This window comes from Lepisma saccharinum, chromosome 22, assembly GCF_977018435.1.
Source record: "Lepisma saccharinum chromosome 22, izLepSacc3.1, whole genome shotgun sequence".
Taxonomy (NCBI): domain Eukaryota; kingdom Metazoa; phylum Arthropoda; class Insecta; order Zygentoma; family Lepismatidae; genus Lepisma; species Lepisma saccharinum.
In genome coordinates, this window is record NC_139250.1 from 34,362,932 (window position 1) to 34,387,410 (window position 24,479).

A 24,479-nucleotide genomic window follows, 5' to 3' on the forward strand; every position below is an offset into this window, starting at 1 on the left:
CCATGGAGAAACAAGGCAAAGGTGTTAAGAGAGCCATGAATAAGTTTAAAAAAAACAAGAGCTGCTTACAAACCAAGATATTGAAGCTTTAATCAAGCCACTGGCCATCAAAAATTTTAGAGGTGTGTACATGTCTGATTCTTTACCAGAGCAACCACTCAACAAAGAGTGTGGCATTGTTAATTTGGATAAGTACAAAAATCAGGGCACTCACTGGATCTGTTATCTTAAATATTTAAAAGATGAGGCATTTGTGTTTGATTCATTTGGAGGTGTTCCACCTGAAAATTTAATAAAATATCTAAAATCACCTAATCTTTATTACAATAATGCCCGTGTTCAAAACTTCAAAGATGTTAATTGCGGACATTTATGCTTATCTGTTCTCAGATATATGTCTCAAATAAATAAACCATCAATTGAAAATTTTCAAAAGGCCTTGTGGTATCTGAAACATCATGGGGGTATTCCATCTCACCAGCCAAAATTCAATATTGAAACTCAAATTGCATGATGACATAGTATATCCCAAAACAATAGCTCTCAGAGCATTTTACGGCATGTACTTGATACCTAATATTACTCACCACAACAATACAATTGCAGTAGGGGATCAAAAAATTGTTATTACTCCAGGGCAGTATAATCTGTCCACTCTAAATGCACAATTACCCAGAGGTGTAGTGTTAAGTCAAAATTCTGTCACTCACAGAGTAGAGATTGTATCTGCTACAGAGACAGTGAATCTGGGTACTATAGGAGAGCTGTTAGGCTTTGAGAACAACACAAAACTTGAAGCGGCCATCAAACACACTGCTATGAATATACCTAAATTCTTAGCCATAGAGACTCTGAATATTCACTGTAATGTGGCCGAGGGTATGATCACCAAATCAAATGGCATAGGCACTCACAAACAAACAGGCATCATTGCAACATTCAAACCTAATTCAGAATTCATGGAGCCCATCATCTACAATCCATCCCCAACATTATATTTTCCTGTGTGCCATAATAGAATAGATTACATTGAATTGATGGTCACTAATGAAAAAGAAGAATTAGTTGATTTTGCTGGAGCCACAACAACTGCAATCATAGAGATTAACATTTAAATAAAAATACATACAATGGAAAATATTGAGAGTTATGAGCTACAATCATTCCCCCCAAACAGGAGGACATTTGCAAATTTAAATCAACCCAACACAGAAATTGAGGTTGATCTTGATGTTGGGGATGGATTTATACACCCTCACAGAGCAGATCTATACATCAAATTTGATGTTGTAAAGCTCGATGGAACAGATTATCCGGCAAATTCGAATATAAGATTGGTAGATAATTTCGTGCCGCATCTGTTCTCTGAAATTGAGATCAGAAAGCATGGCGTTGTTATAAACAGAATAGATTATCCCGGCATTACCTCCACAGCTTTGGCCACATTAAAATTATCCAAAACCGAGGCTTCTTACTACAGAATCGGTGGATTTGAAGCTGGTGAGAAAATATTATCTAAAAACCACACTGTGCTGTTTCCGATGCGCCTGTTGCCAGGATTCTTCTCAGATTACAAAGACATTATGTGGAAGGGTGGTTTAAGAATTACATTTAGAAGAGCTGCCAATGATAATAATGCTTTGATGAGGTACAGTGCAATAAACCCTACAGGAGAAGCTCTGCCCAATACCCTACCTGATGCAGGCAAATGCATTATTCAGACTATGGAGCTAAGAATCCCGGTTGTTGAATATGAAGCCAGCTATGCTCTTAAATACAAAGCTGATATCCTAAAAAATCCACACATTCCTCTGCAATTTTATACATATCAATCTGTACAGAAGCCTGCAACTGGTACCTATTATGAGTTTGATGCTACAAATTCATTCTCCAGTATTCAATACGACATGCCTGATTTTGTGGTGGTACTGTTTCAGACTGGAAGACACAACAATCAGGAAAAAAAATCAAGTAAATTTGATAACTGCAACATCAAGAACATATATCTTAAAAATGGCAGAAATGAGGTGTTCCCTAGAGAAAATTACAATTTAGACATTTCCAAGGATGATTTCCTCAAATTATATGAGGCTTTTTCGGCTTTCAAACGTGTCACTACAGGCAATACTGACATGTATTACACACCAGATGAATTCAAAGCACAGAGACCCATGTTTGTAATCAACACTTCAAAAAGAAAACAAGTTGTGGTGAATGACAGGACAAACATTAAAATTATCTGTGAATTCCATGAGGCATTACCTGATGACACCATTTGTAGTGTTATTCTCATAGGTGAAAAATCATATGTTTATGATGTAAGAAATGAGAGGGTCACAGAGCAATTCTAGAGGTCCGACTCAAACACAGAAGCCCCTTGATTACAAAGCAATAATACCAACACTTTGCTGTCAGAGAGGCCCCAGACACTCTACCAGCTTTGAAACCTCAACTGTATTATCAGCTGGCAGTAAATATCTTATGTGTGGGCAGTTGTATATATTTCAATCTTATATCAGGACTCGAACCCAAAGCCCCTGATTACAATGCAGCAATATTAACACTTCTCAATATGGAATATGCCCACATTTTACTGGGTTCTGAGACCTTAATACAGACAAAATTGGATTTTGAACTGCCATAATATTTTCTAAGTCTTTGCCTAGGCTCATATTATCAGAATAGAATTGCTTTCAACATGAAGAGGGGCAGTTCATTGCCACTGTGTGAAAATATGTATTTTTATCTCAATAATCTTTGTTACACTTTTACATGTTGCAGACATGTTACACTTTTTCCCCTGTCGCACAGAAAGATTAATGCCCCCTTCAGTGAATCGTACAGAAAAATCATTAATGCCCCCTTCTAGCGTGTAGATTTTATCTCTTGCGTGCCGGCAAGGCATGGAGGCAAAACATTAGTCTTTTGATAGATTCATGCATTTCCGAGCTATAATTGCTTACCCCAAGCAATGGAATTGATCAGAGATTGGAAAAAAGCAGGCAACAGCTCAAATTTGTATATTAAATTAGATCTGTAAGTTATAGAGCATAGAAATATTGGCAAAAAAGCCATATTTTTGGCAAATTTATAAACAACAATCACACAGATATAGCTTTTACATACATGGCCGAATCTGTCTGAGCTGAGGAGGGAGGGGGGTTTCAGATCTGGGAGCTATCAATTAGCAGTAATTATTCTCAAAATCTCACGTATGGAGTGCCACACATATTTCAATCTATCAGGACTCGAACCCAGAACCCCTTGTTTATCAATTAAACTTAAACCAGAAGTGAATATGTGTGTGTATGTATGGGTTTTTGCTTAATTTCTGGTGTGGCCAAAAAAATATCAATTTTTGACAAATTTATGGACAAAAATCTAGCTGATGCAATTTTTGTAAGTATGCACAAATCAATCTGAGGGAGCTCTTCTTTTCCGAAAAATTCCCGAGGGCATTTTTACAAAAATCTTGGATTAGACGGGGTGCCACACTAGAGCAAAAAGCTCATATGCTCATGTTGAGCTTGTTTTAAGTGTAGCAAATCTGCTTGATGAGAGCTCTTCCTTTCCGGTCCTGTCCCTACCGTAAATACCACTACTGATGGAAAGCTACTCTTTTGTCAGCCCTGTGGAAAAGCCATAACAGCAGAACAGCGATCTCAGGTAACCCAACATGCGAATGGCAGGAAACATATTGCTGCAGCTGTGCGTGTGAAAAGCAAACAATCCCTTATTGGTGACCCCATCCCAAGTTCGTCCCAAAAACCATCCAAGTTTTCTCGTTATTGTGCGGATTTGTGTATGGCTTTTGTTTCTGCTGACATACCGCTTTATAAGGTGAATCATCCTCAGCTGCGAAATTTTTTAGGCAAATACACAAACATCGACACCCCAGATGAGTCTACTTTAAGGAAATGTTACCTCCCAAAGTGTTACGAAGAAACGATGCAGAAAATTCGTGATATCTGTGAGAATGAAAAAATCTGGGTCAGCATAGATGAAAGTACGGACTCAAGTGGTAGGAAAGTGGGAAATGTAGTTGTTGGGTTATTGAAAAATGATGAAACAATTTCAAGTAAATCTTTTCTTTTAACGTGCCAAGAACTGTGTGCCACAAATCATGTTACAATTGCTAGATTGTTCAATGAAGCCATGCAAATATTGTGGCCAAGTGGGGTGAAGTTCGACAATGTTTTATTTTTGCTCACAGATGGTGCAGCATATATGAAGAAAGCAGCAGAAGGTCTTGCAGTCAGTTATCCTAAAATGACTCATGTTACGTGCATTGTTCATGGATTGCATAGGGTATGTGAAGAAATCAGAAATGTATATCCTAATGTAGATAAATTGGTTTCGAATGGAAAAAAGGTGTTTGTGAAATCGCCAACAAGAATTGAAATCTTCAAAAAGGAAAATCCCCAAACACCGTTGCCACCCACACCTGTAGTTACGCGGTGGGGAACATGGCTTAATGCTGTTGCATACTATGCAGAAAATTTTGAAGAATTTTCATCTGTTGTTAATGGACTGAATAAAGATGATGCTTCTTCAATTGAAATTCTTCAAGGTAACGTTGAGTGACTCTACATTAAGAAATGACCTGGTTTATATTTCTGCAAATTTGAGTTTCCTATGTAATACGATCAAGAAACTAGAAGCAACGGACATTCCTTGTCAGAAGCAGTTAAAGAAGTTCGTGAAGTGGAGAGCAAGCTCAACAAACTTAATGGACCAAAGGCACAATTGCTTCGCAGAAAACTCCAAGATGTCATGGCAAAAAATTCCGGCTTTAAAATGATGTGTAACACATTTCGAATGTATTGGACGGTGAACAGGAAGACAATATTGGATATTTAAGTGTGAGTGAAATATCATGCCTAAGTATGCAAGGTTGACTTCATGTGATGTAGAACGAACATTTTCGCAGTATAAGGCACTGTTTCGAGACAATCGTCAGTCCTTTGTAATGGGCAATTTGAAGATGACAGTTGTGGTGTATTGTAATTCACCATTTTTCAGCAAAACATGCTAATTTCATCTGGTGAGTAGAGCTGTTTTAAGCAGAAATTTTCAACATTTTTAGCACATAAAATGCATATTTTCCATGTTTAAGTACATAAAGTGTAAATATTTTCCATATTTTGAGCACATAAAAAATTAATATTTTTCTGATTTTTAGCACCTAAAAATCCGAGCCCTAGTTATAACTGTATCTTTAGTCAAAATGAAAATAAATGTCTGATGAAAGGAGCGTGTGTTCTCCTGAAACGTCACAAAGAAAAACTGTTTTCTTATGCTTGTAATAACCGTAAACTAGAGGAAAATAAATATATCTTAAATGTTCCAAGAGATTGGATCGGTTGGCAACATGTGGTGGTCAGGACATCCCTGAATTGCCACTGATGAGAAACAGCCACAGCAGTACTTGAAAAACACAATATGCTGACCAAGGCAGAATTTTATTTTATTATAAAACATAAATTTAACATAACGTTTCAACCTTCTAGCAAGGTCTTCTTCAGACTCTGCACCTAGTACAAACGTAACAAGGTACAAAACAGGACGATATATATATACACAAAAAAACTCCCCTCCAGACTATTAGAAAGTTGTTTTCCTAGAACATTCTAGCAGGTGGCCTTCCCTTGTCAACTGTAGTTTCACTGACAGGCAAACATAAACATTTTCTTTCATCTGGAATGTGGTTGGACTCTTTATCTCACGCTCTTTTTCCTTTTTTCTTTCTTTCTTAATTCTTCTTCCTTCTTCTCTCCTCTTTCTCTCTTGTCTTTTCCACTCTTTTAACATCTTTTTCTCTCTTGTCCTTTCCACTCTTTCTAACACCTTCTTCCATTCTTTGTTTATCTTCAGTCCCCCATTTCAGTTCATTGTGTCTTCTTCACCTTTCTTCTCTATTTCCTTGGCCTCCTTCCATTTTCTCACTCACTGCTAGAATGTTCCAGGAAAACAACTTTCTAATAGTCTGGAGGGGATTTTTTTTGCTGTGTGTGTATATATCATCCTGTTTTGTACCTTGTTAAATTTCTATAGGGTTTTCCAATAAGGGCGGGTCGATGTTGGCAGCCTGTGGCAGCCATGTTGTTTTGGTGGCGTCTGTCTAATCTGTTGTTTCTTTTTCAGGCACTGATGCCAAATCACCATGGCAAGTTACACGATTGAGCAGCGCGTCCAAATGATAAAACTTTATTATCAAAATGAGTGTTCGTTAGTGCAAACGTTGCGCGTGTTGCGCCCATTTTACGGCAGACGCGGTAGCCCTTCAAACTCGACTCTCCAACGTTTGGTGGCCAAATTCGAGACGACCGGTTCGGTAAACAATCAGCCAACACCCGTACGTCAAAGGAACGCCAGATCGGCTGAGAACATCGCCGCGGTCTGTGCAAGTGTGCAGGAGAACCCGAGGCAGTCAATTCCTCGCCGTGCACAAGAACTCGGCCTTTCGCAGACTTCAACTTGGCGAATTTTGCATCGGGACTTGGGCCTACACCCGTACAAGATCCAACTGACCCAGGAGCTCAAAGTTAATGACCATAGACAACGCCGTTTGTTCGCTGACTGGGCTTCGGAGCGTTTGGAAGAGGACCCCAATTTTGGCCGAAAAATCATATTTAGCGACGAGGCGCATTTTTGGATGATTGGCTGTGTTAATAAGCAAAATTGCCGTATATGGGACGACTCCAACCCACACGAGGTTCACCAGGTGGTATTGCATCCACAAAAAGTTACTGTTTGGTGCGGATTTTGGGCCGGCGGCATCATTGGTCCGTACTTTTTTGAAAACGACGTTGGTGAGGCCATCACCGTCAACGGCGAGCGCTACAGAACGATGATAACCGATTTCTTTTGGCCCAAATTGAACGATATAGACATAGACGACATGTGGTTCCAGCAGGACGGCGCTACGTGCCACACAGCGGACGCCACAATGGACATTCTGCATGAACGATTTGAAGGTATGGTTATCTCTCGCAGAGGTGACGTGAATTGGCCACCAAGATCGTGCGATTTGACCCCGCTAGACTTTTTCTTGTGGGGTTTCCTGAAGTCGCAGGTCTATGCCAATAAGCCGCAATCGACCGATGCCCTTAAAGTCAACATCACCCAGGCCATCGCTCAAATTCAGCCGGATCTATGCGGCAGTGTCATTGAAAATTGGACCACTCGGATAAGTGCCACCGTGAGAAGCCACGGCGGACATTTGAACGATGTTATATTCCATACATAATGGCATACATGGGCCTTTCAAATAAAAAAAGAATTTAGTTCATACCTCACACACAGCTTGTTTTATTCCATTTCAACATCGACCCGCCCTTATTGGAAAACCCTATACTTGGTGTGGAGTCTGAAGAAGACCTTGCTAGAAGGTTGAAACGTTACGTTTAGTTTATGTTTTATAATAAAATAAATTACTGCCTTGGTCAGCATATTCAGTTTTTCATATCACGGAAACAAGGCTTAATGGTGTTATAAAAAAGCAGTACTTGCTTCATTTGAAAAGTCCCCAAACCATAACACATAAGAATGTAGTGTTAAAGAGGGTTTTTTTTTTTTTTTTTGACAGGACGGAGCGCCATCAGATATGCAAACTTTGAGAGACATTTCTTCATGTTCAATTCCCTGGTTAAATGATAGATGGGGGACCTGTTGCATGGCCTTTTTGTTCCTTCAATCTAATACCTTTGGGGACATGTTAAGGCAATTTCACATGAAGCAAAAATTCTGTGATATTGACCATCTGAGAGAACATTTGCTACTTGGCAGAGGTGGCTAGAAGTGTGCATACAGGAAGATGGACAACATTTTATAAGTTATGCTAATAAACTGTTACTGGTTAAAGAAATGTTGTTAAACACCTTCACTGCATTCTCACAAAATTCTAGCCTGATCTGATACGTCACATCACCCCCTTTCCATTAAAAATTATTGAGTTGAATTCATTATGGCAAGACATCTGCTTGACACACACAAATATGGTTTCCCTTTGGCATAACCTCTTTCCATCATGAACAATTACACTCAGAATAATTCCTTCACAGTTTATGCGGAGAATTAAAGGACCTTGTGCCCTCCCAGTGTAATGTAGGAAAGTGTAAAATCCGGGAATGTAAAATCAGGGTTACATCATTAACATTTTAAAGGAAAACTCGGTGAAACGACACACTGTATTTAGAATGGAATACTTATATTTTAATATTTTAGAGATGGGACCGATTCATCGGTAGTCTATCAGGATCGGTCAATATAGGTAAATTGGTGTATTGGTTTATCTATACAATTTCAGATAATTTTACAGATCAGATATGTCTATAAATATCTTATAATTTAGTGCAATATTCTGCCATTTTGTTATAATTTTTACACATAACATCCCATGTCCTACTTTTCTTAAAACTAAATCTCTAAATATGCAGTTTCTCTTGCATTGGAGTCATCTGGTAACACACATTTATTAAGGGGGTGAATGAACCATTTTGATTATTCACGGAACATTTGGATTTTTTTATCAGATTGGTAGAATATCGGTTATTAGTACTGGTCAAAATGTAATATCGACCCAACCCTATAATATTCATAAAAACTCAATAACTTTTAATTGTTACAATGTTATTGATACGAGGAGGTATCAAAAAGTTTTGCCTGTTGAGGTATAATTTGTTTAATAATGGAAAGATTGAAACAATGAACATACATATAGTTTGCCTGTAGTGTCCTCTACTCAGAGTTACCCTTCCACACAGTTGCATCACGTTCGATGCATTTGTGCCAGCGTTTTATCCAGCCCTCAAAACCAGTTTGGAAAAATTCCACAGAACATGCCCCACTGTTCAGAGCTGTTTTAAACTCCTGTAGGTCATCGAATCTCATGCCACGAAGCACAGACTAAGCTCAGACTTTATGGTATCCCAAACTCTCAATCATTGCATGTACTGACCCTGAGGACATGTGCACTGCATCAGAAATTTCCTGGATGGTGATGCATCTATCTTCTCAAATGAGCTCATCATCCCTGTGGCGGGTATCGTCGGTCAACGACGTTGATGGCCTGCCACTCCTTGTCATGTCCACACTTTCGATTTCTCCCACTTTGAACTCAACTACTTAAGTCTGAGCTAAGTCTGTGCTTCGTGGCATGAGATTGGATGACCTACAGGAGGTTAAAACAGCTCTGAACAGTGGGGTAGGGAGTGTTCTGTGGAATTTTTCCCAACTGGTTTTGAGGGCTGGATAAAACACTGGCACAAATGCATCGAACGTGATGGCAACTGTGTGGAAGGGTAACTCTGGGTAGAGACACTGCAGGCAAACTATATGTATGTTCACTGTTTCAATCTTTGCATTATTAAACAAATTATACCTCAACAGACAAAACTTTTTGATAACCCCTCGTAGAATCAGAAATCACTTTCAAGTGGTATCAGTTCAGCATTAAAAAAAAAAATACTGATCTTCTCAAGAAGGGTAATCAGTGAAAACAGAGCTCCAGTAAGATGGTAGCTGTGTTCTCAGTGATTTTTTCAAAAGAAACAAAACAAACAGTTTTATTTGTTTTAAACATGTTTTAAACAAATAAAACGTTTAAAACATAATGCCAAGAAAACTTATTTTCTAAGAATAATGATTAATAAGGAATCTGTCAATCATCCAAGGATGGACTGTGTTACTATTACAAAGGAAACACTTGATTAACTTCTTACAATACCATTTATGTTAGTCTAAAATCTCACATGTAGGCTGTTCAAGAAGCTTCAACTAACCCACAGTTGCCAGGTCGCACTCAGTCAACGTGGTAGCCACTCTGTCGGCCTTTTTTTAATACAACATTTTGTAGTGAATGTAACTAAATATTGACATTAACAACAATGTGTACATTTTGCAGTGAGCGAGGAACAAAACGATTTCATCCATGTAGTATTTAATTTTAAAAATATTTTAAACACCTGTAAAAAACAGCCAGGTGTTTTAAACGTGACCCACGAATATTCATCACAATATGTTTCTTTGTTAATTTCAGCAACTGAACAGATTTCTATGCACATTAAAACAGAATGGCATGCAAAAAACCATAAACTATCAAACATCAAGTATCAAAATGTGTTTTAAACAAGTCTGAAAAAAATGTTTAAAACACTTTGATTTAAATGTTTTAAACATTTGTGGAAAAAAAAACAAAGCCATGTCTTTTAAACGTTTAAAACAAGTTGTTTAAAACTTTTGTTTTAAACATGCCAACCATGTTTTAAACATGCCAACCCTGATCAGAAGGGTTTGAAAGTGTTTTTGCAACCAACTGTAAATTAGTTCACACAATAATTGATATATTTAAAACAAAAGGCAAGAGCTTCTAGATATCAAAATAAATGAATGGCACTTACTTATATGCATGCTCCTGAAAATGCTCAAAGATCTCAGTTTTAAATATCTCTGGTGGTTGTAGGATGAGCTTGCTCAGAGACTGCACCAACTTCAGCACAACCATTTCATTGTACATTCGGGAGTTCTCCCTTCCCTGTTGTGTCCCTTTCTGCTTCTCGTAGCCAGCCTCATTGAAGTAGGGCTCACTGACTAGAATCAGGCCTGATGGAGACAAGAAAACACTGATAAGTAGGGCCAAGATACTTTTGCATATTGCATACGGAAATGCATATTTTTACATGTTTTTTTGATAAATGCATATGTGAATCATATGTATAAACTTCATGTGTATTTTAGAGCCACTGCATTTTACGTCTTGTGTGTTGGAAATATTGTAATAAAAGAACTTTGAATTTCCTTCCATCACTACTGTTGATTCTCCACTTCATTTTACAAAACAAAGGGATAAGGAATTATTTGTCATCCTCACAAGAACAATCTACAACTACTCTTTTTGAGAGAGTGACACCATACAATGGTGCAATGAAAAGTCTACGGATGAGCTTGACTTGTAGGATTCTTTTTTTGCATGAACATATTGTCGAACTGTATCTTGTGAAGTAGAGTGATTTTTTTTCCTTAGTATAAAAATATTCTTAAATACGGAGAAATTAGTACTCACTTTATCCACGAAACTGTTTTTTCTTAATTTCAGTGGCCACTGCCACAAGTCAAACACGCTGCCCACACACTCGTAGATACCAAAATCAAGGAAATGCATGGCATAATGCACTTCACGCACGATCTGAACATCGACAGCAGATAGGCGCACCACACTTGGATTCCCCTACTACAACAGTTATTGTAGGGAATTAGCAGACGACACGGATGCAGACATACAGTTAACAAGAGCACACCTAGCGGCAGCCGTTGAAATACAAACAAAAGACTCGCACCAAGCAACAGTACAGCAAGTTCCAACGAGGATGGTGGCAGTGGCCACTGAAATTAATAGAACAATGAAGAAAAAACAGTTTCGCGGATATGGTTGAGTACTAATTTCTCCGTATTTATTATACTATGCTAATGGTATGCTGACTTCATACCAATATGTGGGAGCTATCTAGAAAGTAACTTCTAACAATCTCTGCCAAATGAGGTAGTGGGGTAACAGCCCTGTAGCATGAATGAGTACAAATCCAGAGGTTCATGTTGGTGTTACTTGCACAATAGCCATCATGGAAAATATGTGCTGCAGCCGAGTATTCGGTCAACTCTTGAGATACACTCAGCAACTTTTCTTAACTAAAAACCATGAACGAATTGAAAGCCACCAGCATTTAGGAGAACATAATGAATCAGGGTAGTGTACCACATGTTCAGAAATGGGCATACCAACGTTGACAATGAGACAAGAAGTGGTCAGCAAGTGCAATGCATAAAAATTTGGTGTCCCATGCTCAGTACACTTTGTACATTACATCATAATTAAACAATTATTTTAATGCTTTTGTTTTGGCTTCATCCCACACCGTGAGGTCTAGGACATTAGGCTTTGAGCTCGAGCCACAGGATGCATGCAGGTTCGAGTCTCCTGGGCTGAAGCATAACAACTTTTCCTGAGATATCAGGCAGTGAGCCAGTGTATGGGACAGGTGGCTGGCCACCCACCATTGAGGAAATTGGGGAGCTATGAATGAGTAGTGTAACCCGGTCGTGAAACCTACAATAACAACTGGGGGTTTGTCATTATGACTCCACGTCACCTTGTAACTAGTTGGATGGTCACCCACCTCTGCTGAGGCATGTGGGAGTGAGGCCAGCAGTCGGTATATAGGCCCTCTAAGGCTGTTGCACTATGGGCTATTATTATTATTATTATTATTGTTGTTGTTTCTGCTGGCAGCCTTATGTACAGAATTACACAACAAGGGCTTTCAAACGCACATACTGGAGATTTTCTATGTTGCCAAAGTTTGGTGAGAAAAAAGACAACCTATGGAAAGACCCTTGTAGCAACTGGCATCTAAAACAAATATTCCAGATATTTCTTGTTGTATGTTGATGATGATAGAGAATGGATTTACATGGAGCAAAAATGTGCTAAATATGTAAATACATATTTAGTTATTTTCAGCAAGATATGGAGTTAAATATGGACTTAAAATTGTAAAAAATTAACTTTTTAATAATATAGACACTACTCCAGCTACATAAAATAAAGTACCCTTACATTGACATAAATTGTAAAACAACACAAAATGTATTATCTATTTTTGTTTCCAAAACAAAGAATAACAAAATTTTGTTTTAAGTGTGGAGCCGATGCTAGAGTCCTCATTTTCCATTGTTGACAACAATTGTAATAAACAGCAATTTTAAGTGTTTTACAATAGCAAAGGCAACCAGTTGAGAGGTGTAATTTAACCCATCTCTTTCGGTCACATGGTGACATGTAATTATTGCGTGGATATGGAATATATGTTGAGAAATGTTCCGAAATATGGAAATAATATGTAAAAATAACTAAAATATGTGAAATGTGAGCCAAAATGTAATATATGTGCAAATATGGAAAATAAAAAGTTAACTTTTCAAGTTTACATGCCATGATGTGGAAAGATAATATTAAATATAACCGATTTCAGCTTCATACATGAATATGTATTTACATATAGCTCCGTTCCCTGACTATGATTATAAAGTAATGCACGTGCACTATTCAAGAGATTGCACACAAAGTGGAAATTAGTGTACAAAAAGGGGTTAGTAAAGACAACTAAGGTTGTATTCCGAGCAGCAGATACTAACCTTGGAGAGATATAATAACCTGGAGGAGATTCGAGTTCAAAGTCCAGACCTCCGTTCCCTTGCCACTCCAAGTGCCCAGGAGAGACACGCACACTTTGCCATCTTCATAGAGGTTGGGGTTGAGGCGGTCGGTGCAGTAGCTGATGTAATGGCATACGGGGGGAGCCTTTGGGTAGTCTGCCGACAGTTGGAAGTCAAAAAAGAACAGCCCATCCTCGTACGGAGTTTTCTCAGGACCTTTTATCATCACCGAATACAAATCCTGAAAGAAATCATGGGAGACTTTATCTGCTTAAACTAATTCTCTGAAATGCTCGATAGTTAGAACACGGTATATTTTTTTTTGTATAAAACAGTTTTACAACTACATTCTGACTTGGTGAAAAATATTTTTTTTCTACATATCCTGTACATCAAGTTTTCCTTCGGGTAATTACAACTAGGGATGGTCACAAAATCCGAATTTCAAATTATCCGATGTACATTTTGGATGCAACGGACAATCTGGATATCCAAATACCCAGACAGTACAGGTATGTGGATAATTCAGATATCAGGATAGTACAGATTTGAAGAAGGGTTTGTAGAAAATCCTGTACATGACTAATAAAAGAATATGTGGATGGCCCGTAAAATGGATATATGATATAATTGTCTGGATAAGCAACACATTCTGATATTGGACATTTTGGATAATCCATATACAGGAAAACCTCGTTAATACGATATTGGTTAATACGAAGTACCCTTTAATCCGAAGTTCTTCCCATTCCCCAGCCGATAAGATAGGATTTATAATGTATTTCAGTACGGATAAATCGAAATACGGATAATTTTTAATACGAAGTTGTTTACAAGACCCTTCCGCAAAACTGGTTTCGCTTAATTCGAAGTAGACACCTGCGTAAGTTGACAAGAGAAGATCGAATGTGGAAAGAGCTTGGACGTTATTTAAACTTGCCCTTGACATGTTTCCTTGTCCTAAGAGCTGCTGACAACTCGAGGGAAGTAGCCCGAAATGCCCGCTGGACATTGCCATTCTTTGTCAATGTGCATGGGAGGTCAAGGTCTTTCCCCGCTGAATGCGCCACCTTGGAAATATACACCAGTGCCAGATGAGAAATGTGAGATAAGATCGCACGAATGTTCCAAAATACAAGACGCATGGCGCCTGGAAGTCTCACCAATCTGTCTAGCTCTGAGCTCGAGATACAGCAATTTCCCGTGAGCGAGCAACTTTTGGCCTGCTAGCAGACAACTTCTGGTAACCACTTTCATTAAAAGCATGTTCTTTGTGCCCTGTAGAACTTCATAAAAAAAGGGAAACTGTTACAGATAATCAAAGCCACATAGGCCAACTAAAGATCGTCAACCCGCTTAGGGGGGGGGGGGATTTCCAAAACGAACAAAAACCGCATGACAAGTAAAAGAAAAGTGACTCCTTCCTTCTCCTACAACAGCTCATTATCCGCCACTGGTGTGCATGGTAATGTGATTTTTCACACTGCTGATAAAAGTTCGGTCTTCTACAACTGCCTTATCTTTAAAATGCCGATGATTTCCCTTCTGCCACCTGCTGCTCTAACTTCCAGCCGGTCTCATTGTGTTTATGCTGCAGCTGGCTCCAGTGTTTAGTCTAGCGTCTGGAAACCTCTGGCTTGCTGATAACTGCAATCACTCATCCAGTGGGAAGGAATAAGCTTCATTGCTTTGAATCTCGCAAAGCCATATAATCCCCACTTTTCTTCAGAACCATTAGCATGCTGCTTAAAAAAAAACAAAAAAAAATGCAATGCTCAATGTAGGAATACGAGAGGAAAAGTTTTGGAGGAGCGAGTGTTTGACCTCCAGAATACTCCTGAAACCTACAATAAATTGTCGATTAATCTGAAAATATGCAATTTTCGTAAAACTTGTTTTTAGTTCATTTTATACTGCTGAACTAAGCGGGACTAAATATACAGTTTAAAGTGGGATCCAAACCAGAGTGATTATTGAGTGCGGCACTGTTTAATGTGTCCTAGGATACACATTGGGTGCAAACATCGCAAGTTGTGTGTTTACTTTTTCAGAGTTGATTACAATGCAAATTGAGGAAGAGTTTGGACTGCTCCCTGAAAAAGGGGAGGGGGGCGAATATGAAGTTAACTGAAGCAAAGAATACGTGACTTTTTTTAGACAGCCGAACCAAAATGAAATTGACAGGCCGATTTTTTTGTTTTGTTTTGTGCCAGGGAAGGGTTGTGTTCTCTCCCAAGAGAATCTTCTCTTACCAGTTAATCCTGTAACGGACAATGTTCTAGTACATAAAATCCAATATTCATTCTGTCCGATTATCTCCCGTCTCTTGCTCGCGCCAGTGTGACTACTGTCAAGATTCACTTCTTGCAATAAACGAGATTGTTTTCTTTTCCGTAGGTCTCCGTGCAAACGGGTTTCTTATGAACTAAAATTGTAAGAATTTCGTGGAAGAGCAACAACTTTGCACAATTAAAAGAAAATACAGTTTTTTATAAGACTTTTTGACACAACATGCATCCCGTGCATAACCGGTTGTATAACTAGGCAGGATAAATGGTGTTAACCGACTCTTTGGAATCTTTGTGTCCGTGTTAAGCTCAGTGTTCTCATTTTGTGTAACATTTTTTACACTTCCTTTAAAACGTACAATATTATTATAAAGTACATATAAAGCTTATTTTCTGAGCTACCACCAAGTATAAAACATCCTTTGTGGGGGTAATTTATACTCTACTTTATTTACACCTGAAAACAGGCGCCATCTTGAAAAGTTTGGATAACTCGAAGTCGTTTAATACAAAGTTGACATTTTTTGGTCCCTTGAACTTCGTATTAACGAGGTTTTCCTGTATATACATAATTAGGATATCTGGATAGAAAATTATCCGATATCCGGATAAAATTGTATCCAGATTTCGCCATCCCTTATTAAAATAATATTACCAATTATTATAATTTATGAGCAAAATGCAAGGGATCATACAGGTATTTATTATATGTTGGAACCTGATTTTCAAATTTAAAAAAAGTATTTTTGCCTTTCATTTATCAGTATGGAAATTTTTTGTATCATTATTGGCATCAGTTAAAGTCTGTCCATCCAGGATTTGTAATACTAATAAGCTTTGACAAAGATTCTACAACAACTCCTAAAGCAATGAACAAAACTCACTAGGCCAGAACTGATACCAATAACAAGGTATTGTTATAGGTATCAGAAAGTATTGGGTGGGTTTTATTTCCTGATACCGTATGATCCTTTTCTGGCATTTTGGATGCCAAGCAACATTTCTATGAAGTCAAATTATCCTCCATTTATTTTGCACCAATACTGTGTGAAAAACTGTATTTTTGTGATTGTGTAACAGGTATTTCAATATTCTGTTGTAATGCTTCAATATTTTGAAAAGTCTCTTAAATTGATGCTTACAATTGGAATGTAATACTTACCCACTAATACAGTATTAACAAATATTTTGAAAAACTTTTAATTGTTGCAATTTTCAAGCATTGGTATTGTTGGGAATTATACTGCTCACATTACCAGCTGGTGGCTGGGAAACAACGAATCAGCGATCAGTTGAATTCTCTTCAACTGACATCGGGCATTTTTGAGCCACAAGGCACCAAAAGTTCCTGACTGGATGAAACAAATGAGCATCAGATACAAAGCATGTTGCCACACATACTGTAAAACTGGGGAGAAAGAGTTGTTTGATTGATTTGCTGTTTTAAGTCTGCTTTATTCACAGTAATGCTAATCAGGACTGAACCTTTAGTTTAAAGTGGGATCCAAACCACTATGTGCCTCCACCGGGTATCGAACCCGGGAACAAGGTGAAGATGCTACCACTGTGCCATCAGGGAGGCGGGGAGAAAGTTGATCAGAGCTGTTACTGGATAAAAGCTTGTACAATGGTACACAAAGCACGGACAATTAGTACACAAAACATCCATACACTGCCTGGCAACATTGTCGCAGGAGTGATGTTAACCCTACAGCTTTTACTTCATAACTGAGGTTGCTGACACTCAGGCACACACGCCCAAAAATGATTGGGGACAGATAGAGCTGTGTAGCAAAAAGTAGTCAGCCACCAGTTCGGCCCAAAATCAGTATAGTATGGGTATTGGTCAAGGTGGTATCGGCTCAGCAGTAAAACTCACCATTCGATCCTCGAATCCTTTCACCCAGATCCCCATTGGAAGAGATGTCCTCAGCAGTTTCAATTCTTTCCTCACTGTTTTACAGAACTGCTTTGGGTCGGTGGGTTGGAACATGGTCAACTTGAATTTATGGCTGTTTGGTGCAGTCTCAAGAATGGAAAACCCTGTAAAACAATGAAATGAAAGAAATATCTCAACAATGATCACACAATAATGAGAACAAATACGCAGGGAAGTAAAACTTGAATGTTTCCTACTTTTATTTTCAGGAAAACTAACTGTACGATTGACTTTTTCATGAAGACAAATTCAACTGTTAATAAATTGATGACTTGTTTGTCTAACTGATAAAAACATACTTAACAGCAGGCCAGTTAAGAGGCCAATAAAAATTAAAGGTTACCTTAAAGCTCTCTCATTTGCCCCACTTTAAAGATGCAATTTTTAACATGATGATAACTAAAGCTCCGCTAGAGGCATTGTGCTGTGTTCAAAATATTCTCGCACCTTGACTCAATTCCTGATTGGTTGAAATTTGCATTACAGACACAAAATCTCTAACTAAACCCCAAGATTAGTAATCCAGTTTTCCACAATTTAATAAAAAAGTATTAATTTGATTTATCCTAAAATGAAACCATGTAATTACCCTAGGGATGTGGCGAAGCCGATTACAGATGTATGAATACCGGCAAAATCATAGCTTTTAACACTCAACAGGAAAATAATGCTGATTTTGTCAGTGACACTCTCATCTTTGTTTCATATATTTTGAAGTAAAATACTCGTTAAAAATCCATAATAGACTACATTTGGAGCTGAATTTCCACTTGAAAGTTTGTGCACTAGAAATTCTGAGGATTTACAATAAAAACTTGAAAATTGTGTTTCACAGTTTGTTTAAAAACTTCTTTAATTTTTCAATAACTCTGTAAAAATTTATGAAAATTAAAGTTTTTTACATGTACTTCTTAGCATATGGGTTTCACATTTTTATTTTGGTAACTAATCATAAAGATTGTAAACGTAGGAACACCCAATAAAATAATAAACATAGGATTCTAATGTTTATTTGTTTACAATCTTTCCACACACAGCGCGAAAGCCATTTTCCTCTATTGCAGATACACGCCTCCAACATATCAAAAATGCCCCACCAATCAGACAGGCAAAAACAGTCCCCAGAACCCACTATTCGGAAAAAACCTATGGTGGCGGTACATTAGACGCTAAAGGGTACAATGAGAAAAAAGTTTGAGAACACCTGTTGTACTGCATTCTACCCATGACACACACAATGAGAAAGGTCTATTTCATTGCATTTTATTTGAAATTTAAATAAAGCTCTTATCAGGTAAAAAGGTAGTGTTTTTCTGTCTCACTTGGGAGGAAAATTGTTTGCAAAAAATATGGAAAAGTACTGTACTCATAATCATCGTAGATTTTATGCCAAATTTCTTATCAAAAAAAGTGTGGTGCAATCATTATGTGAAGCTTCTTTTATTTAAAAGAAAAAAAATGTGCAAGTATAACCGGTACTTAAAAATAAATTATTATTAAACTGTCTTTGGTGAACCATTAGGGTGCATGGAATCCTCGTGAATATATGTTAAAATTTAATATGGTTCAAATCAATGCACACAATTTTTCTGTGACAGCAAACATTCTTACGGTTCAAAAAAAATTAATACATTTTATTGATTTGTGCATTATAGTTCAAATATTACACTTGAGAAAATTTAGTAAATTGCTGTATAGTACAATACAGACTTAAAAAGTTTAATGTTCCTTGTCTGAAGATTCTGCACCACTATCATTGGTTTCTTTATGTGATGTGCCAATGCGACGAAAGGATAAAAAACAATTTTTGAACTGAAAAAACATGGTGCGATGATTATGTGATGAAATAAAATATTCTAAGGGCAGTCATTGACCATGAACTGTAATAAAAACAGTGATTAACTAAATAATCTAAAACTTTTCTCCTACACTTTAAATAAATTAATATTTTACCTTCGCCTAAAATTTCACCATTTGCGACTGGTTCTACCTCAGCCACAACAGGAACAGCTTCCGTCTCCTCTTCTTCCTTCTTTTCAACACTAGAACTACATACACTTTCCGTTGCACTCTCAAGCTTGGAAGTGGTTTCCGGTTCACTAGTTCTATTCACATTTTCATCTTCTTTACTCTCTGGTTCCTTTTCTTCCTCTTTTGAGCTCACACTATCTAAAACACAAGGCACTTCCTCTTTTTGCTTTTCTAGCACCTCTTCGCCTTCCACTTCGTTATCTGGCGAGTCTCCTAGATTCGTATCACTTAGAGTCACCTGTCCACCAAACCTCTTCGTCACTTCTCCGTGGGCCTTCACCAGTTGCGCTTTTATTAAGGAACACAGTTTCACGCACACATGAGAAGATTTCACCTCTTCGACTGGTCGATATTCACGAGATTTCACTTCGTCGCGATTTTTTGTTTCTGATTTTCGAGACACATTTTCACTTTTCGATTCACTTGTACCCGTACACACGTTATTGTTTGATGAAAGCGTAATTTCCTGTAAGCTAGTGTCAATTTCAGCAGAACCGTGGATTTTCGTTGAATTTGCAGCGGATATTCTCTTCTCTAAATTTACTAGGTTTTCACTCAGTAGAAACTCCCCCGATGCAAACGACTCACTCGCACTGCTGCTGCTGTCCTTGTTGGAGTAAACGCCAGAGTCGTCTACCACACCGCCGCTGCTCGCGTTCTCGCTGGCATCTGACGAGGAGGCAGGTGTCAGCATGGAAGTTGACGTCGGAGTCTTGTCCTCGGGAACAGGCTCCTGGCGGCCAGACTGGAACAACCTGCTCACTTGGTCTGCAACACGCTGAGCAGCGTTTGCCCTGCCTCGCTCGCGTACACGTTCTAAGAGACCTTGGAAGTGACTTTCATGGAAAAATGAAGTGCCCATCAGTTTGTCCAAGTACCTAGAATTATGTAAAAGTGAAATTAACAAATTACATAGCTAGAGACATGCGTATTTAATTTTTAACGGAAACATGAAATGTGAAATAAAACACCATGTGTTCATGGTTTTGAAAGTTACGAGGTACATTTTCCTACCATATTTTGTCATGGAATGATGGAAAATCAACTCTAAAATGCAAAACATGAAATTTAGAATTTATTTACCTACACAACAGTTTCCAATGTCTGAATTATCCTGAGTTATGCAAAATCATGGAAAATTGATTATTTCTGCTGTAAAAATTGAGAAGGGAAACTGAAAGTCCTTTACTCAGACATAAACTTAGCACTGTAACTACATACAGGTGCTATTAGAAAGGAATGTTTATTTTGCATTATAAGTATAATTTTCAATTAAATTTGGGATTTTATTCGCCATTTTGACACTAAAATACTATTTTATAAACTGCTTTTGAGATTAAAAAATATTTCCACTTCTTGAAAATCTTGATCTTTTATTCACTACCTAGTCTGGCCATAAATACTGTTACACACTATTTTGTGAATAAATTTAATATGGTTTCAGATTTTTAAGTGTTCTTTTAGTATGTTGCATTTACGTATATTACACACAAATAGCACCAATCACTTTTCAAAATGTCCACTTTTTGCCCTCACACAGGCTCGAAGTCTCCCTGGCCAGGCATCTATTGCAGCACGAATGGTCTTGATGGGAAAGTCTGCCCCTGCTGCTATCAAGGAGCGCTTTTAACTTTCTATTAGAGGGTGCCTCTTCTTGCAGACAGTCCCGTCTAGCTCTGGGCACAGTTTGTAGTCCAAGGTACTGAGATCATGGCTATCAGATGGCCAATCAAAAGTGGAGATGAAATTGAGTACACTGGTCTCGTCACCGTGGCGTCATCCTTGCCTTATGAGATGGGGCAGAATATATCTTGAACATCCAGGATTCATTGCGAAACATTGTTTGGTTCAACAGTGTCACGAGAGGGTCCAGGACACTTTCCACATACACTTTCGCATGGCATTTAAAGCCCTTTACTCAAAAATGAGGCCTGTCACCCCACCAAACCATGACCGAGGAGGGCTGGTGGCATCTCTGATTTTTGGTAACTCTGTCGCAAACTTCTCGAGAGTTTGAAGCATACACCCTTTCATTTTGGCAGTTAAAACTTTATTCAGTGGTGAACAATTTCCTATCAGTGAAGAGAATCCTGCAATGTCCATTGGCAACGTACCGCTGCAGGAGCAATCTAGATTTCAGTTCCCTCTGCTTCTTCACTTGTGGCATCAGGAAATTTCCAGTACTTCATTAAGTACCCTGAACATTGATTGTTGTGAAATGTTCAGCTCCTGTGCCATTATCACTTGCTTCCGGATGGGATTTCAGCGGATGCGAGCCATCACTGCTTTAACAGCCTCAGCTGTTCATACGGTGTGAAGTCGACCAACTCTTGGGTGATCTTTCATGCTACCAGTATCAGTGATTCTCTGAATTGTTTGATACACAAACCTTTTGCTGATTTTCAGGGTCTTTTAGAGCATGGAAAATCTGTGGTTACTTCCCAACCATATGCAGAGCAATTATGGCTACTTTGTTTTTATATTCACGCTGCTCCATGCTAAGCACAAGAACATACACGCTTGCTCTTTCACAGCTGAGCACACAACGGTCAGGGGTGAACTTCAGCACAAGCATGGTTCATGAGTCTGACTACCCGATGTACAGTCCAAGCCGAAAGTTTGTAACAGTATTTATGGCCAGACTAGGTAAATATGGTGATCTAATGGGATTACATCAATAACTTTGGTGGGAAAACAGTCAGACACTATATGGTATTAAGACCATTTCTTTCAGTTAAACAGGGAAAATCTACCTGCGATATTAAAACTTTAATACAAAAATATTATTTCTTAATTTATCACAGGGCAGGGAATTTATGCATTAAAAAAGAAGTGCATGATGTGTAAAATATGTGTAATAATAATATTCTTCATTATTACCTGTCAATACAGTGGAACTCCAATTTTACATTCCAAGATTTTATATTTTCCCGCATTATACATTCAATCTTGATGGTCTCAAAATAGGAAAAATATTGAAAAAATTTCCTCAATTTTATATTTTTCCACATTTTAAGTTTTTTTCGAATTGATGCCCTGAAAACTTGTTGCACTAAAATGCAACTCAGCCAGGACTTCCTTCTTTAACTTAAACATTCAGGCTATTTTGTATGGGTGAAACACACAATTATAATTTTCTTCTTATGCTTGCATCACAGCTTTGATAGCAGAGTGTACTGAATGATCAAACCACCAAAGGTTCATTTGAGCCCTGGCTAGGTAATCCATTGATCCTTTGTTTCATCTAGTCAACATAAAGCTTATCGTCAGATTTGCCTAATAAGTGATGTCAAATAAGAAAAACAGAACTGCAAATTATGCTTGCATCAGTGACAAACAACAGTTGCGAGGCAACAGAATTCCACATTACTTCTTGCATTTTCCTGCCTGCCAATAGCACCCAGGTGTTCTTAAAGGAAGATATTTAGGTAAGGTTTTGTTTCTCACATGTTTCACTGATACTGAAAAAGACTAAAAATTGACTGGAGAAATTAATTACGGTGGAACCCTGATTTTACATTTCCCAATTTTATATTTACCTTCAATCTTCACATGTTCTATAGAGCACAATGATGTCAAATTTCCACAATTTTACAATTTCACACATTTTAAGTTTTTTTCATCTCTAAATTTTTTTTTCGTCGAAAAACCTAACATCAAGTTCTACTGTAACTTCATATTAAATATTATATGATATAAAATTAATGAGTTTTTTCTGTATTTTCTTTCAAAAAACTGCAGGTACAAGTTGAAAAATAATTGCTAAATACAGAGAAACTAATACTCACTTTTTCCGCAAAACTGCTTTTTGTTAGGTCTATTAATTTCAGTGATCAAAGAAAAAACAGTGTCGCGGAAAAAGTGAGTACTCAATATTTATTTACTTCCATGTCTCCCCATTTCCCAAATATGAATTGCCGTTATATATTGAGAAAGGATAAAGAAAAAAAGCACACACAACTCTCTCTGTGTGTCTGTGGGGGCACAGTTTTAAGGAACAGCAACTGAAAAAAAAAAAAAAAAAAAGTTTCCACCTGAAATTTTCATATCCAGTACGAACAACTCCTGCAACTCCGTTCTGGATAGGACCTGCAAATTGCCACCAACACATTTTACTCCCACTGACCTGCAGTCCTTGTACACTTCCAAAAGCTGCCTCATGACGCTGGTTGTCTGAAGTGATGGATTCTGGGTAAATATTTCTTCCAGCCTAGACATAGCAATCCTTGCCTTCTCGATGTTAGCTGCTAGCTTTGGTTTCAGCATGTCCTCCATCCCCTCCTCTGGACAACTGGGAAAGGAACAAGCACATAGTTTAGAAGAGAATCTAAATCTGTTTCAAGAAAATAAGTTTTTGCTTTTATTTAAAAGGCCTATGTTTAGTGTGTCTAAATATCACGAAGATAACAATATTTTTTAATAGGAATAGACCGGTATGAAATTTTCTGCTAATGTTAATAAAGTGAAGATATTGATAAATCATGATCTAAAGATATCATATAAAATAGGGATGAACCGATATGAACTTTTGACTGATAGCGATAAAGTACTCATATAAAATTTACCAACACTGATACCGATATAAAATTCTAAATGATTTTTGAGAACCTGAAGGGTTACATCCTTAATACATGTGTTTCCAGGTGAAAACAATGAAAAAGAAGTTTCACATTTAGATGTTTTTTTTAAAAAGTAGGGCATGGAGATTATCCATAAAAAATTTTGCACTAAATTATAAAATATTTACAGATTGATCAGTAAAATAGTTGGTAATTTTAAAGATAAACCAATATGACTAAATTGGCCAATACCGATAGAGTACTGATTAATCTTCCATCCCTAAAATAAAATGACAAATGTTCCATGGAGAACGTTCATTCACCTTCTTAATTAATGCATGTAACCAGGGGCTACAAAGATGATTTTTTTTTAGAAGATAATATGTCCCAAGATGTATACTTCAAAAAGAAGGGGATAAAAATATAATGAAATGACAGTCTTTTCCACTA

General features: G+C 37.6%; 1 protein-coding gene across 3 annotated transcripts in view; it reads right to left on the reverse strand.

The window, feature by feature from the left end:
* Nucleotides 1-24,479, reverse strand: part of LOC146004966 ((E3-independent) E2 ubiquitin-conjugating enzyme UBE2O) — a 118,826-nt gene that overhangs the window by 18,602 nt on the left and 75,745 nt on the right. For all 3 annotated transcript variants that reach the window (XM_083144043.1, XM_083144042.1, XM_083144044.1), the window contains exons 11-15: nt 23,597-23,761; nt 19,393-20,348; nt 17,380-17,543; nt 13,192-13,453; nt 10,401-10,602 (exon numbers count right to left, since the gene is read on the reverse strand). In XM_083144043.1, coding sequence (XP_083000169.1) covers nt 10,401-10,602; nt 13,192-13,453; nt 17,380-17,543; nt 19,393-20,348; nt 23,597-23,761 — 1,749 coding nt within the window. The remainder of the gene's footprint in view (nt 1-10,400; nt 10,603-13,191; nt 13,454-17,379; nt 17,544-19,392; nt 20,349-23,596; nt 23,762-24,479) is intronic.